General features: G+C 41.1%; 1 protein-coding gene across 5 annotated transcripts in view; it reads right to left on the bottom strand.

Annotated features, from left to right (window-relative positions):
* ctnnd2a (catenin (cadherin-associated protein), delta 2a) overlaps nt 1-17,530 on the bottom strand; it is a 142,207-nt gene that overhangs the window by 68,755 nt on the left and 55,922 nt on the right. For 4 of the 5 annotated variants that reach the window (XM_057012101.1, XM_057012102.1, XM_057012104.1 and 1 more), the window contains 8 exons: nt 14,643-14,677; nt 14,223-14,327; nt 10,790-10,965; nt 6,940-7,000; nt 6,079-6,271; nt 5,808-5,925; nt 5,251-5,383; nt 3,091-3,264 (listed from right to left, as the gene is read on the bottom strand). In XM_057012101.1, coding sequence (XP_056868081.1) covers nt 3,091-3,264; nt 5,251-5,383; nt 5,808-5,925; nt 6,079-6,271; nt 6,940-7,000; nt 10,790-10,965; nt 14,223-14,327; nt 14,643-14,677 — 995 coding nt within the window. The remainder of the gene's footprint in view (nt 1-3,090; nt 3,265-5,250; nt 5,384-5,807; nt 5,926-6,078; nt 6,272-6,939; nt 7,001-10,789; nt 10,966-14,222; nt 14,328-14,642; nt 14,678-17,530) is intronic. The other variant, XM_057012103.1, reaches the window with a different exon arrangement.

The following is a 17,530-nucleotide window of genomic DNA, read 5'->3' as shown; positions in this document are numbered from 1 at the left end:
CAAACACGTGCATCCATCACTCTTGCTGAGCTATGTGCAGGTCTGGTGAGAGGCCATTAAAGAGAAAAAGTGTCACATCCATTCAGCTGCTATTTACAGGGGTCACAAGCGTTTACAGCCCAAGGTAGCGTTCATGAAATCTGCTGAGATTAGACGCGAGGAAGAAGAGATAGCTGCAAAAGAAAATTAAACAGGTAAACGTAAGAAATGTGCTGACAAGCTGCTGCTGATTGAATAAAATGCAAAACAAACAGATGCATAAACCACATCCGGAGGCTTTTTCCATTGCTGTGATTCGTCTTTGTCCCAGAATGCATCTGTATGCAAGTGTGCTTCAGAGACACTGCGACCGTGCAGGAATAATCGCTTGAAATAGGCCACATTAACCTGCAGTCCTCTGAGGCACTGGCCTGGATTAATCCAAGAAGGAAACACTGTAGACCACTGCTCACACACATACACAGCACAAATACACACACATGCTCCGATTTGCAGGGTGTGCTACGCGGGTTAAAAGAAGGAAATGCTGTAAGAATAACTGAAGAAGGGAATTCACATAAATAACTGAATTGTATATCAAAAGTCTTGTTCATGCAGTCAAGCTATTTCCTATTTGTAAGACAGTTTTAGAGTTTCCTCACCGTTTACAGGTCCTGACAGTGATATTAATCCACAGTGACACTCAGTGAAAATGAGCTCTGACATAAAGACCTGAGTGAATTGTCAAATATGTTGTTGCACTTTTGTCACCAGCACAACAACAAAATGTCAGCCGACATCAGGTCCAGCTCCTAAAGGAAGCAGCGTGTTGAGCATCAGTATGCTGTTGCAACACGATGGCAGACAGCTACGCACCAACAGCAGGAAGAAAGCCGAGAAATGTGCTGCACGTTGATTGAGAAAAGGATATTTCTGCCCCTCTACTAACCTCTTAACCCTACAGAACTGCCCCCTTGTCTTTACAATTGAGTTCCCTTCTTCCTCTCTTCTTTGCAGCATTTTTCACTCCCCCTAAACGAGGTCAGGAAACAGACACTAAAACAATAGTACATGCACAATTACAGTCCCTTTCACTGCTATTGCCTTATTCATTGCTAAGCGTCCATTTAAGTGATATAGTGTCCCACGCTTTAAATGAATACTCTGAGCTTCATTAAACTGCAAGTGCTTTGTTTAAATTGTCCTTAAATTAGCTCAACGCTGTGTGCCACAGACCCACTGGCTACAGCTTTGCTTTTTTTGGGACTGGACTACTCATTATGAATGTCTCCCTTTTCTTTCCATTGAAGGAATGAGTTATAGCATTAATTACATTGATCCATGCCAACTTAATGAACCAATAATATGAGGTTGCCATTGCCAAGAGAAGGCATAAAGAGATAATTAATGACTTACTGCTCACCATGTCAGTGCGACGCTTATCAGTCCAGTGTGCCATCACCACGTGCATTATGAATACTGGACAGGATGATAGTCTCTACACATTGTGATCATGTGACTTCAATCAGGCAAGGCCGTGGCCAGCCCTTCATTTAACACAGCAGTTATTTCGAGGTGTTCTTCATCTTCTATGAGTTGATTTACCAGTACGGCAGCAGTAAAATCATGCATCAAGAGCAATGATTTATACCCTGATTCAGACCATGTTAGCAAATCTTTTAACACTGTCTAATAGAAGAAGAATATTGTAAACCCCAAGCGTTGCAATTAAATGTACATGCTTTAATCCAGTCTATTGATTTTTTTTTTTTTTCAGCTGCGGTGGAAATTTGCTTTGGAAGGTTTTCTTATACTCATCTCTTTAAAGTACAAATACAAGGCACTGTGAAGCACTGATAACAGCAGATTCTCTTTGTACACTTCTGAAGAATATTTATTAAATTCCCAAAGACAATTCCATCACGCATTGTGTGCATTGTTCAGAATTTCACAGACAGCAATCAAAGTGAAAACCCTGAAGAATTAAGGAAAACCAAATGACCTTTGAAATGTGCTTCAAAAGCTGCTCTCTGCGCTCTAACTCTTCCCACTTTTAAACTGATCCGCTGCAAAGCTAGTCTGGAGCAGCATATTTACTGCTATGATTCTGACCCAAATGCTAATGATAGCCATTAAGGCTGGGCTGCTTAATGACGGTGAGGGAGCCGTGAACACGGTGTGACCGACCAGGGTGTTTTTATGTGGGTGTGATACGGTAATTGGATTAGCACAGCGTACCTAAAGCCACACTGAGATAAGCTCAACGAGGCCCCATTAAAATACACTGCAGACGACGATGGAATCATCGAGGGAGGGGGGTCCGAGTGGTTCTAACTGACACAGTCTAAATGTCCATTAGTGTGTTAAATCAGAACTTATTATTAAATAATTTATTAAAGTGTGTTGTGTTTAACACAGAATGCAACTGGATGTATTAAAAAAGAGTAATATTCATAATCATGCTGCAAATTCAGTTTTGACTGGCTGTTCTTTTGCTGGGCTGGGCATGTTTTCTCCATGTGCAGTACAACTTATTCAGAATATGTGCCGCTAGAGAGGCCGCACAAACACTTTCCAGTCAATGATCAGCATCAGATTATGCATGGTTGCAGTTAGAGGGAATCATTAGTAGTAAAAGTTCTACAACTCGTACTTTGACTACTAATAGTAGTTAGAATAAGAGTGATCCATTACATTCAGTACATTAAGGTGGTTATAAAGTACTGGCATTGATTATTAACATATTAATGACCAAAAAAAAAAAAAACAGGGAAAAGGAGACCTGGACGAATAGCCCATGGTGAAATACTCCACAGATGTGCAGCTGCACAATATACCATGAACCTAAATTAATATGTACAGTTAAATTGATCTATTGGACTCGCACCCCAACTCCAGATAAGTAAAAGAAGACGGCTGGAAGACTGATACATTCACCAGAATTATCAGCGTTACTGTCAATCCACTTTTTACCATAACACTTAGGTCCCGTTTACACATGGATACTTTTTAAAGTTACTCACATTTCAAATGAGGACACAAAGAAGATGTGACTGTGTTTGTTTCACACAATAAAGAGTGCAAACTACACAAATAAGATCAGGGCCTTACCTGTATTGTTGCGGTAGGGGCCTGTGTCCGGCCCCTGGCTCTGACTTAGGCTCCTCATAGGGCCCTTGTTGTGGTAGACACGTTCTTCATAGATGGGATCTATGTGGTGTTCTGGGGAGCCCAAGGGCCGAAGAGGTTCCTGACTGTGCTGACTGCTGTAAGAACCGCGGGAGCCTGAAAACAACACATAAGTAGCATAAATGCAGGGCAACAGATAAAAGAGAGGTGGAATGAGAAAACAAGATGTGTCACAAAGACCTGAGGACAGGAGGATCACAATTTAAAGTAGGAACAAGAAAGTGTGGGACCGTTATGAACCATCAGAGGATGGGAAAAGAAGAGATGCACAGGATATAAGCGAGGGTGAAAAAATAAGAACAAATGAATGTGGCAGAAGAAGAATGAGCACCCAAGAGGAGCAAAAAAGGAAATGATGGATCAAAGCTGACAGATAAGAGAGAAAAAAGAGAAAAGGAGCACTCACTCCACAAGAAGTAGGTCTATATGACCCCCTTGTTTTAGCTCCATCCTTTCTTTTTATACATATTTTATGGTAATTGGAGCGACCGAGTGACAGACAGCACATTTTTTATAAGTGGACAAAAAAATGGTGATGGAGTGAGTGTGAGTGTTTATATGTGTATGAATGAGTGTCAGAAAAGAGGACGAGTTACAAAAGCTTTTAAACAGGAGAATCGAGATGGTGCAGATCAAAATGAAGATGCAAAGAAAACGGATACATTTGAAGAAAATTCTTTAGTTACACTGTCATTTTTGATTGCCAGCTTTAAACTAAAGACATGCAGCATTCCCTTAGTTGGAGGCAGCAGGTGTTCCTTCTACACAGCTGGACTCGCATTAGACCCCCTGCTGACAACACAGTCGGCTAAAATTCAAACAGAAAAGAGATTTTAAAAAAGAAGAGGCCACTGCAGTAAAGAGATAAGTCAGATGGGCTCAGGTGACAGGACAGAGGATAATGTTAAAAGTGAGGAGTACCACTGGAAGAAGGAGAAATAGAGATCTTCCAGTGGAGCTAATGTTCCATCATATCGCATTAGCTCACTCAACAGTAAGTCTGGAGCTAAAGATTTTCCAGTGGATGCAGGGGGATGAGTGAGGTGCTTCAAGACTGGAAATAAAACCTGTGTGTGTATCAAGCAACAACTCAGCACACTCGAAAAAAGGACCTTTCAGATCATATCGACGATCAATTCATGTGAGCTCAGCCATCTAAGAAGGATGAAGTTAAGGCAGCAACAGGCAGCTTTCTCGGTCTTTCCTCTGCTATAGCTGAGAATCTTTACTAGCCCATAAAGCAAGAGAAGCGCAGCAGAGTTTGTCCAAAACAGAAGTTGTTGCTGTGCAACGATATCGGGACTAATGGCCTGACTGTGTTAGTTCAACCTCGGGAAAAATTCTGATAATTATGACTTAGATCTGAAAATTATAACCTCTTTTACATTATGCCACATTCGTGCTGAGACTGGAGCAGAGATGAAGCTCCAGGCACAGCCAAATCACAGGGTTGCCTTCAGGGTAGAGCATGACGGTCATGTTTTCTATCAATACAGCTCCAAGTTTAAAAGGATAACCCATTAAATGACAAAAAGCCCAGTTTAAAATATACACCTAACGTCAAAACGTTACCAAAAGTGATTCATAACGCACAGACATTTATTTTTTAAAGTTACCATTAAGTTCAGCAAAGTCTTTTTCCAGAACCAGGACTAACTTCATTTAAAGCCAATATAAATCTAGCAGGGATAGACTCCAGCACCCTCCCCATGACCCCGAAAGGGAGATAGTGGTCAAGAAAGGAAAGGGATAAATCTAGTTAGCATTAATCCAACTAATTAACTACTTGCAGTGTGCAATTCTTGTTTAATGACCCTATTAACATTTACAGCAGTTCTGTACAAAAATGAGGCCTCTGGTAACCTTAATCAGCAGCTTCACATTGCAAACAGCCCAACACTGAGCGCGCACTCTCCACAAAGCAGCTATTAGACAAACTGAACAAATCCAAACAATATGAAGGGTTTTTCTTTCTTTTCTTTCCTTTATGCTGCAGCTACAGGTGGCTGTATGAGCTTTTGTATTCCCAGGAGACACCTCTGCACACTAGGTCTAAGTGGAAGAAAGTGTGTGAACACCCACCAGCTAGACTTCCAGGCCTCTGTAGTGTAGCGGTAGCGTAGAGCTCATGGGAGATCTTGTACTGGTCAGATGTGTGATGGGCTGCAAGCCGTTTGGGAGACAAAGTGGCATAGCTCCCAATGCCTGAACTCATCTGAAAACATACACATTTCCCTATTAAACGGCTTAAAATAAACAGGGTAATGACAAAAATCAATACTGATCGTACTGGGACATTTTTTACTGAACCAGAGTTTAATTCCAGGGAGTCAGGATTACATGATTGCGACTGACTTGTCAAATTGTAATTGCTGTAAAACTGCTCTCTGCTGTTATTTGCTGCTATTAAATGATTTATGAAGTGCAAAAATACTATCTTTACTGTCTAGTTGGCACAATATCATCACCAATAACATTTTCCTTTTAAATTACCATTTTATAGAAAACATTTCAGAAATTGATATCATTGCACATGCGGGAAATTAACCAAAATAGTCTTAGTAAGAGTAGGAAAATACAAATAATCTCATTCATCTGTGACAGCGCTGTGATAGTGAGTTGGTTTAAACTAACGTTACCTGATGGAGGGGGGACGAGGATGAGCTGGCCCCGCCCCCTCCAGCTGTGGAATTGGGTGGGGATGTGATCCTCAAGGGAGACCCACCCCCACCTGTGGTTGTAACAGGAGCTGTGGTGCTGTTAGGCAAACAGGGAAATATTTTCACCATAAAAAATGGTCTCCAAAGTTTGTCTGCTGTGAGGTCTCCTATTGTCAGGAGCAAGTGGGTGTTGATATCAGCACCTGAGTGCTCTAGACATTTGTTGCACACAGTCACTATGATCCTCTACCTGTATGACTTGGCTAGCCGGTTGGAAGCCTGTTTGCTTGGAGAGGACGACGAAGGCAGGCGCTGTGTGGTTGAATACCCTGAAGTATCAGAGGTTGATCCAAGGCGTTGGAGTTTACTCGGGGAACTGGAGCCTCCTGTCAGAGGAGAGCTGACACGCTGGGAGGGTAATGTAGAGCTTGAGTAATAGATACCTGGAGAACAAGAGGAGGCCAAACCAATCAGTTATGTTTCACAATGGGTTTGAACCCTACATGTTTGGAGTATAGGTCTAAGGGTGGGTGCCCAACAACCCAACAAGCTGCTTTAGCAAGAAGCAAATTTCTGCAAGCTAGCCTGAGCATGATCGGCATGCACACTGCCTCAAAGTACAAGATTTAACCTGTTAATGGAAGAATGGATCAATTCTTTAGCACTGTAGGGTTGTTATGGGAAGTCGTCGTGTCCTGGAAACACTATCAAATCAAATCAAATCAGTTGTTATTTATATAGCATCTTATACAATCAAAATTGTTTCAAGGCACTTTCCAGAATCCCAGGGCCTAACCCCAGACAAGCAACAGTGGCAGGGAAAAACTCTCCTTTAACAGATAACTATACTGGGAACCATTGGGCAAATGGAAACTGCCAAGAGCTACAATGCAACAAAAAGCATTATATATGCTGATGCCTTTAAAAATGTTCTGCTAGTACCTTAGTTTTTATTCCAATTATTGTGCTTGTCTGTCAGAGTCTCCAAATGTCACCACTCTGCACCCACGTGGGGCCTCTTTGCTATACCAGCTGAATTTATTACACAGAAAATGGGTCGATGTGAAGGAAGAGAGAAGAGATCAGAAGAGGTGGACACAGACGTTCTTACCTGACCCTGCACCACTGTGTGATTGCTGCTGCTGCTGCTGGGCTGCACGACTGGATGTCACCTGTGGCAGATGCGGGGGGGGGGGGGGGAAGTGAGGTGAGCCATGACAGGGATGAGGAGAAGAAAGGGAGGAATGGATGTGGGAGGAAGAAAGAGGGAAAAGAGAAGCAGAAGCACAGCATTGAAATCACAGCATTGAAATCATCATCAAAAACTGAAAGATACAACAGGTTGAGAACATAAAGGAGCTTGTGATGAAATCCCCAAAGAAAGCAGGGGGGTGATTTAAAGAGGCTCAGAATAAGCTGAATAAAATCATTTGTAATAAAGTTTCACTGATCCACATACCTTAAAAGAACTGCAGGTAATACTAAAAAATAAAAGCAGGACTTAATGTCTGTATTTTCTTCCTAATACCAGTGAACTAGAACTATCCAAAGACCAATGAATAGCAATTATGGGTGTCTAAGAGACAAAGCGAGCAGAAACTCCTTCAAACACATACAAGTTCCCTGGTTCTAATATATTCACCTGCGGTGGTGGTGGGAGGGAGAACATGCCAGCACTCCACTGAGCCACATATAACCCTTGATTGATGCTTAAAAGCTTCCTAGTTGCTTCTTATACATTATTTTTTTCCAGACATGATGGCAGTTGCATAAGAATTATGCAAACACACATTACCTCTGAGCACTTTCTTGAATACATAAACTTTATGACAGTTCCTAATACACCAGGATGGAAAAGGTTATAATAACAGCATTAGAGTGTTAGTCACAATATTTGTGCATAATTCTCATATTAAGAGAAAAAACGTTCATGCCCCAAAACAGAAAGCTTCTGATAAAGGAAATACACACCCTTTGATAAACTGCAGCATTTTCCAGGTGTGTACAACTGTACAGAAAAGCGCGCCCGCTCAGCAATCCTTCTCAGGATAAATATAGCAACAAACACACACACACACACACACACACACACACACACACACACACACTCACAAAACCTCTTATTATGTCCTCTAGCAGTCTCTGGCTTTATTTTCCTGTTTATGATGAGGAAAAACCTGCCTGATGATAACAACAGGCCACCGGTTCCAGGACGACCTCCTTTGCAGCGAGGTCAAAGAAGATGATTTATCAGGAGCTCAGAGGATTCAGGCTCTTTCTTACTAATGTGAGATTCAGCTTCTTCTGTTGTGGCTGTTGCAGAGGAGGTCGGAAACCAGTAATGGGGAAGAAGCTATGGGAACAATATGCAAGTCTGCTCTATGCTACTGTATATGTTTAGTTAGTGTACACACCAGTGACACTCCCTGATGTAAAGATGTGAAGACACTACTGTTATTTGAAGGTGTCTACATTAAAAGAAGAAACAGAAGCTCCTTCCTCATGGCTGTGTTACTGGCATTGAAGGGTTCATCTCTCGGGTTACTAATTTGTAATTTCAGAGTCAGAGCAAGCAGATCTGCAGGCTGCTGTTTGGTGTAAAAAGTACCCAAATCCTGGTTGCACCTGGCTAAAATACCAGTTTATTCGCAGCAAATGACAGAGGTGATCGCTGCATGTGGTGAAGAACAAGTGAAAAGAAAAGACTAAAAAATGTTCATAATACTTTGAGTTGTTGTTGATCTTAACATACAAGATGGAGATGCAGGCAAAATTAATTAGATTGGAATACCCAATAACTCTCAACTGTCTTGAGTTATATATAAAGACATTTTGTAAACACATTCAGTTAATTTAATCTCGAATAAGTTTCTAATCTCCTCAAAGGCCAAAAAGAACATAAACAAAAAAGGGTAATTCTGATGAAGAGCCATTAGAAACTATTACCTTATTACAGAAACACTAACTTTTATTCACTTGAATATAATATGATTGACCATACAGACACAAAATGTGTCTTATGTGTAACTTTATCATCATTCAGCCCGTGAGAACACTTCTTTCTAAGATTATAAATCAACTATGGGACTGTTGACAATCAGGCCCCAAAACTGAATTAAGGGGTATAATAATAATAATAATATAATAATAATAATAATAATAATAATAATAATAATAATAATAAATAATAATAATAATAATAATAATAATAATAAAAGTGGATGCTCATTGACTGAGCCCATGCACCTACGCAACAGTCACTGAAGTCTAAAAAGGACACAAGTGAACTTTTATGGACACAGAGAGGATGAATAGAGCAATCACCAGATAAACAAATGTGCCTTTGGATAAATTGCTGTTTGAGGTAATGGATAAGTGGCTGACACTGATTCAAAGGGAGCACTTTGTGTCTTTTACTCTTTGTCACTTTGCAGCGCTGCTTCTTTTCTCTCCCCCAGTCAAATGCTGTGATGTTGGAGGTACGGTGTATTCATGCATTATTAAAGTAGAGCCTCTCAGGGTTATAAATACCCTGCAGAGGAGCTGCAACATGCTTTCTCTGTCACTCTCATTCCTCCTGAAACAGTCACTTGCACCAACTTCAAACAAAAAGTAACCACAATATGGAGTGTGCAGATCCTGGCACATACTTGTGCATGCCCACCAACAATCCCTGCATATACAGAACATGCATGTAAGCTCCTGAAGCCAATCGTGCAGCGTACTTGGTGTAAAGCCACTCATAAGCTACAAACCCTTCTGACAGCACTGGCCCCATTACACTGACAAGAAAAAACATCAGAGAAGAGGAAACTCTCTCTCTCTCTCTATCATACACACACACATGCACACACAAAGGCACACTCATATAGATGGAGATGTTGTGCAAGGACAGCAGAAATGGAAGAAGGGAGGAGGGAAAAGACGACAGAAACACAGCTACCCAAAGGAAACAGGGCAAAAGAAATGTAAAATTCAGAATACAGGCAGAAGAAAAGTCATCTCTTACTCATCCGTCAATTCATCTATATAGCAACATGTTCTTCTGTCTATCCATACATCCTCCATTAGTGGTTTATTAGGTGGCGAGTGACTCAGTGTGTTTACAAGCGTCACCTGCACACATTTGGAGTGGCTAAACTGTTTGAAACGCTAATGGAAAACTATGCAGCACCCCTGGAAAACATAGGAAAACTATCTTAAATGGATTTTCTCCTCATTAATTATTGATGTCATGTCTAGTCATTGACAAAGCATATTCATTCTTACTTTTAATCCAAATGGAACATTTGCTGCTGATGCCGTCAGTGTGCATTTTAATGTAGCACTGCAGCTGCAGCTGCTTTAGCATATGTGTGGGTGGTCTTAAAGTGTAAACACCAGCATGCCTGGCATCAGGGTTCTGATTAATGTGTTTAAAACACTAAAACAACCCTCTGTATCCTTCATTGTCTGTCTCTGAGAGCACACCACAGATGTAACTGGCTAGGTTTATTTGTCAAGTTTTAATAAGCCAACGTTCATTTAAATATCTCCATGTGCGGTTAATCATCTCCTCATTAATGAAAATCTCATACCTGACTCCTCACAGACAGCTCATTCCCTTTATATCCCTCTGACATCCTCAAAAATACGGAGAAATTAAATGAATTGCCAAAAACCAATTAACACTTTACTCAAAACTTGCATGAAAGCTAATTAAGTGGAATTCTGCAGAATTTCACTCCAACACTCAACAGTGATAAGAAGCTAAGGTGCTATTGAGCGGGCTGATGCTTTCTCAGCCTGTGACTGTAAAGCAAAATAGTGAGGAATGACAACAGCCGCTGCCTCCAGTTTGCAAAAAATAAAAACTCACTCGTCAGTTTCTTCCACAGGGCAGCTCTACTATTATCAGAATTCTCTTGCAATGATCAATCCAGCACCCTCGCTTCTATGCTTGCAAAAGAACTCTTTCTTACCTGGTTGTAGCTGTGCACGGCTCCTCCAACCTGTCCGCTGCGCTGAGGAGTTGCTGCTGCGGAGATGCTGTCGCTAAGGGCGAGGGTCTGGTTGCTATGGTAGCTGGCAGAGTACTGAAGTGAAGCCTCTGGGGTGGAGTTGAGCTGCAAGGAACTCTGGGAAAGAAGAGCTGGTCCTAGTGAAGGAGACAGGAGCAGTGCAGAGTTGAATGAGATGTGGAGGCTGAGTTAAGTTTTTGTTTGTGGGTGAGGGGTGAGTAAAGAGAGAAGGAAGGAGAGAGATTAACAATGAGAGAGGGAAGCAGGAAGACTGAGAAGCAAGGAGTGAAATACAGAATCGAGAGAGGAGCAATTTAGAGCAGATAGTGCAGCAGTGCACCACTCCGTGAGTTGGAGATGGCATGCATAATTTATTAGCAGAGGGAAAGAGAAACAGAGGAGCAACGAGACATGGTGAAGGAGGAGGAGGAGGAGCAGGAAAATGCAAAAGATGGGAGGAGGGAAGTAAGAAGTTGTGATAGACAGAGCCCTTGATAACTTCATCCGTAACACCTAAAACATGACTGTTTGAGCCTGAGATCTCAGCAGGTTCTGATTCCGATTTTAAAATATACTTGTTAAATATATTTGTTGTCTCCGAACCACAAGAGGACCACTGAGAAGATATAACATTAAGTTCATATTGGTAAGCACAGCACATGAGCCAGCTCTCACCACTTTCAACACCTCGTCACTCATTGCTGGGCAGTAAACCTTAATCTGCCGTCTCTGATCTCCATCCGGGGCATTTAAAGCTTGTTTTGATGGAGAATAAGAAATCCATAAAGCAGATATTTAAAAGGGACAAGCTCCTCAGATCAGCTAGGCCAATTTTTATCAAAAATTACTTAATTGGAACAAGTAATATTGGCTGAGTATGTATGAGTTTCTGTGTGCTTTTGTTTTATCAAAGAGCAGTTAGATCTGTGACCTCTTCACTAAGGGATCTATGAATATTTTATAAAGGTGCTATTTTTGTTCGCCTTGTCTGAATACAAATTTCAAGCCTATATTATGTGTGGAGTTTTTTTTTAAGTGTCGTGTGGAGAAGGTAACAAGGATATTGATTCTTCCACACTCAAATTTCAGAATATCTTTGGTATAATATGAAGCCTACAACTGTTTCCTTCAGAACCTGCTGACTTTGTTTCTTTTTCACCCAAATAACAAAGAGTTTCTAATCAATCACTCTACCGTTCCTTATCTTGCCTGCGCTCTCTCCACCCTCTGAGCCCCAGTGAGTGTGTGAACTGAGACACACTTGCTTCTCATCTTGGCAGTCGCCTTTTCTTTCCTTTTTCCTTTTATGGATTATTAAGCATCGCTCAGTGTTACACAGAGTGGGGGCTCCCACACTCGTCTTTGGGAGGCATGCAACCCTTCTTTTAAAAAGCACAGATGGAGCCCTCTTCTGGACTAGATGGTTCAGAATCCATTAATCACCCGTGGAAATATGCAGGAACATTGCCCACTGGCATATGTGGAACCTCAAACATAAGGCTGAGTATTAATAATCAAATATATCACTCTTCAGCCAGCAGCAGAGGAGCACAGGTAGAGGGTTTAACTCCTACTTATAAAGGAAGACATTGTGTGTTGAAGAGGTAGTACAAATATGATGGATGAGTATTTGTCCTGTCCATCATGTCAGCCTATGGGCAGTACATATGTGGATAGGGTTACTGCACATTTTACATTCTTCCAAAAATCAGGGTAGTATTTAAGCTTGACAGGTGATAAATGTGTGAAGTAAATAAGGCATCAGCAGGTTTGCATCCCAGTCCACATTACTGGAAGGTATATATTCAGACATACAGAATGAATCTGGAGTTTCACAAGTTTCTCAATGGCATCAGGGGGTTGTGGGTGGTTCCGCCCCAACATGTTCGGCAGCCAATAGGCCAATAAAAGCCCCCAAAATAAACCCAACTATATAATATGGATGAAAGGAGGTGAAATAGGGTTGGGATTGGATTAATGGATTGACATCACCATGGTTCCAGCTTCAACCAGAGTTTCCATAGTACATGAAAAGGTTATTTATCTATACTTTAGCATCCACGCTGGTGTGCTAATAAGCTAGCAGTTATTGCAAGCTAACCACGGGTTTACCCTCATGCAACAGAACAGTTTTTACGCAGCAGTGCTATATCAGAAGCCAGCTGTCTCCCATTCGTTCCATGTCGTCAGGCATGTGACCAGTTGTTTAGTAGCTGATATAGCAATTTATTCCAGACTTTGCTTTTCTCGCAGGCTCAAGAGGCAAAAAAAAAAAAAAAATCAGTGCAATTACTTTTCAGCAGCACATAGACCTCCATGGAGGCTGAGTGCGTCCGGAAATTCCTCTGTGCATGGATAGTCACAAAGTGACATCAAGGGCAACTTTCCGCACTGACAAAACAGCTAAACAGTTGGAGGCAAAATGACAAAAGTTGGGCATCCTTGGAGAAAACATCTTCAGGAGTGTTTCAGCCCTGTAGACTCTTCATGATCAAGTGGCTTTGTGATCCTGTGACCCCCGATTGAAAGAGCAACCATGGCGCAACAGAGCTGTGCACATGCCTTAAAATGTTTGGGGTGTGTGCAAGAGTATCATCGTGTCATTAGTGATTCCGGAGAACATTTGGGGCCACATGTTAGACTCTTTTGTGGCACTTGCACTCACCCTGAAGTCACCAGCATATCCCCACTCAATGTATTTATATCTGAGCTGCTTTACAAAGCTGTCAATTGGGTAGATTTTATGCAAAAATACACAAAAAGGAAAATGGCAGCATGCAGAAAAATCCCAGTGTGAATCTTCCCAATAGGGTATATTAGATGGGAACCCAGGCACTTCAGCTCAGTGCATCCTGTCAAAGAATACCAGTAAGAGCAATTCAGAATACAATAATGTAAACATTCCCAGTTCTGTATACTCAAGTGCATATTTCAAGCTTCTCTAGGTCCTTCTAATACCACTAAAAATGATTTGAAAAAATTCTATATAAAATCTGTTGTGTAGAAGGAGCCAACCTAAACAACAGACTCTACAAGGTCAATCCCTAATATGGCATTTACTTGAGGAGCTATTAAAAAGGTCAGCAGACAATAAATAAGAAGGAATGCAGTGATCCAAAACCAATAAAAGGCAAACAAATCATTTAGCAAGGCTCTAACAGAATACCTGTTTTTTAGTTCCAAAAAAGGCCTATAAAATTGTTAGTGCGTGGTATGTTTATGTGTTGCCTCCTATGTCTGTCATATGTTTAGAGGCTCACAGAAGAGCACGTCTACGTCCTTCCAGTCTTCAGTATTAATGCAAGCTTTACTCAGTGTTAACACAGACAAACTTTGAGGGTGTGAAAAAAGGTGTGAAATCAGCCATGACAGAGATGCAGATGGGTCTACTCACGCTCGCCACTGTCAAGGATTCCAGATTCCTGAAGGGAGCGAATGCAGGAATCTACTAACTCCAAACCAGTGGTCAGCTCATCTTCAATATCCTTCTGTCCGTCTGCTACAAAGAAGGAAAAAGGTTGAGCGACAAAAATGAGCAAAGATGGCAGCAGAGGGAAGGAAACCCTTTTTGGGGGTAACCTCCCTCAAGCTCCATCAAATCCAGAACATGATGTGTTCATGCGACATGTGTTAAATGCAGATGAGACTGATTCAAATCTATTCTGAAAACGGCCGAATGACTCAATCTAGTCCTTCGTGCCATCAAGTGTTGCAAATGTCAGTGGACCTAACTCTGTGGAACTCTCAGCGATGTGTTCAAGGTTGATGCAACAACACTGTTGGATGATCCGAATGGTTTAATCCTTAAACCTACCTTGAGCATTCCACCGGAACTGCTCATCCGTTGAACTGTAAAGAAAGAAGCAAGGGCACGGTTAATGATAACATCAACAATAGGATGACAAATCTAACACAAGAACATTGCAGATGGTGGGAGCATCATGATATCATCTTGTTCAAACTACAACACAATTTTGTTGTCCTGGGTGCAGCTGCTAAGTATGATGTGCTGAAATTAATGTATTTAAATAATAAATGTAGAGAAAGAACGAAAGACAATGATGAACTCTCTTCCCGAGATGGTTTTTTCAGTTGATTGGTGATTGATGGACTTTGCAGAGTAAAGAGTGAGAGCCGTTCACTGAGCCACCCGCTGTGTGATCAATGCAAACACACAGATTGACTCTTTCCACTGACTTCATCTTCGTCATTCGGGTGTCTGTCTGGCATTTATGGATGGTGCGTGCCAAGCAGACTGAGACGTAATGCTCTAACAGATGGGGTTTGTTCATGTTTGTCATCAAATGATCTGACTATTTGGATAAGTGTCATATTTAAATACTGTTTCCGGTGTCTTGCAAACTGTGACGCAGACGAGGTGATAGAAGAGATATAAGAGGGTTCAAGGTAGCTTTATTCTTTTCCAGGGGCCTGGCTCCTGTGATTGTGGAGCCTCACCGAGTTTGGCTCTCAAAGCACAAAATACAAAGCCCACCACTGCTGCTTCATCACCAGTGCCTCATTTAATCCCTTCTTCCCAGTGTTTCCATCAATAGGTGCACCTACATAATTCACTGCTGCTTTTTTCTGACTCCTGTCAGCCTGGATCAGTGTGGAGACGCCTGAAGTCTTTTTATACCTGCCACAATTCTCAAATTAGCCTAATCATGCCACCTTTCATTGCTCCATTCTTACGATCAGTTTCTGCTTTGAAAGAGCTCCTTGACTATGCCAAAGACATGTAATTGGTTAATTAGAGGTTTTGTTTTATACTGAGCAGTTAAAATAATACACCACTTAATTTTAGTGTCCTCTCTCCAACTGTATCTATAGTGTATATATCAACTGAGAAAAATCAATACATGGGAACCTATAAAAGAGAATGATTCAAAAATATTGAACTCAAATGCCAGAAGAAAATTAACACATGACTAAATGACCAAAAACTCATGGATCATGGCCTGGGCTGTAATGTTGTCATCGATTGTTACAGAAGTAGAAAATGAAAGTGTTTTATTGATCGCGTTGAAATTTTTCATCTATCTTTTCCTGCACCACATGGAACAACTCAGCTGAGAGGGACGCAGAGACTGAAGTCATCCCGCTGTGGGGGGGGGGGGGGGGGGGGGGGTTTGGGGGTAGGTTTCAAACTTCCCCACTCGGTTGTCAAACTTGTCAAAATACTTGAACATGTTTCTTGTTTGAGTTGCTGTGCATCAAAGTACTGAAGTTTTTTGTGACACAGTGGCCACTTGGTAATTTTACATATTTCCTGTTTCTGCGAAATAGTAAAATATAAAGACATATTAGGTTGACACGCATGCGTGTGTGTGTGTGTGTGTGTGTGTGTGTGTGTGTGATTGAGGTGACTGGCCTTCCTTTCTGAACTAAACATGCTTTATCGGTTTACTGTACTTTGCACAAATGCAGACATGTCAACTCAATGACCAGTAAAAGCAGCAATTAGTATAAGTACACACCTTTAATGATAATTAACAACCTGCGCACATGTTGACATCAACCTCATTTAACCAAGAAAGGAGGTAATAAAAAGTGACTTAATGAACAGGCACACCAATAAATACAATAAAACTAAACTATCAACATGAGATGAGACATGAGACAGAGATGTCTGAGATTAGTTAAAGATAAATTTAGTGTCCCTTCTGAACAATAATGTTTAGCATCATGTTCATACTACACATTTCAGCTGGAAAAAAATGAGATGTTCTCTAGATGTTTGTGCATCTATACAATAATCCCACCTATATTGACCTGACTTGTTACAGGTTTCACAGTGTGACTGACAAAACCAGTGAACCAATTAATGTCGATACTCGTCAACAAAGACTGGCACCAGTGCTGAGACATGATACCTGCAGATATACCAGCAAAATAATATTGAATTGTGACCCTCATTCAGAAGCAGGTGAGTAAAAACACTGTTTCATTAAGAAAATTTTACCAAAATCTTTACTTTCTTCATTTTTGGCATTTGGAATTGATTTTTTCAGACTGTTTTACAAGGATTTGACCATGATTAATTATGTTTCTCATTATGATTAACTATATTCAAAGTAAATATGAGAACAGTGTTAAAGGGAAGGATGCTGAGCATCATTGGGATGGGTTGGATCACGGCATATACCCAATGAAAGAAAACAATCCACCCCGTTAAAGTCCACAGATTCTAAGCTTCAACAGCTTTGATGACTGAAATTGCTGCGGGGGCGTAGGAGAACAAAATAGTCAGTCGAACGAGCACATTCTAAGTCAATGAAATGTAAATGAGTACATATACTTTTAGGGGAAGCTGAGTTTCCCTTGAAGTTCAACCCAACAGCCACATTGACCCACCAGTCAGGTTAGAGACATTTTAAGGTGTGATTAAAACCCCACACAAAGTAGCAAGGGGCCTCAGCGGGTCGGTGCTTTCAAGTTTCCGGAAGCATGTGTTAAAATAATAATTAAAGTTATTCCACAGAAAATCATTAGTTGTTTTAATCCCTGAGCTGGAAACAATCCGGTCATCAGTCTGAAATAAAATTATTCAATTATATGATACAGGAAATGACTTTGACTCCACTGAGTCCTGGAGTGCTGCAGTAATGGATGGATGGATGGATGGATGGATGGATGAATGGATGGATGGATGGATGGATGGAAGGATGGAAGGATGGACATCTGATTATCACAATGTCT

Source organism: Takifugu flavidus, chromosome 17 (genome assembly GCF_003711565.1).
Source record: "Takifugu flavidus isolate HTHZ2018 chromosome 17, ASM371156v2, whole genome shotgun sequence".
Lineage (NCBI taxonomy): Eukaryota > Metazoa > Chordata > Actinopteri > Tetraodontiformes > Tetraodontidae > Takifugu > Takifugu flavidus.
The sequence above is the reverse complement of the archived record's forward strand: the minus strand, read 5'-3'. Positions and strand labels throughout refer to the sequence as shown.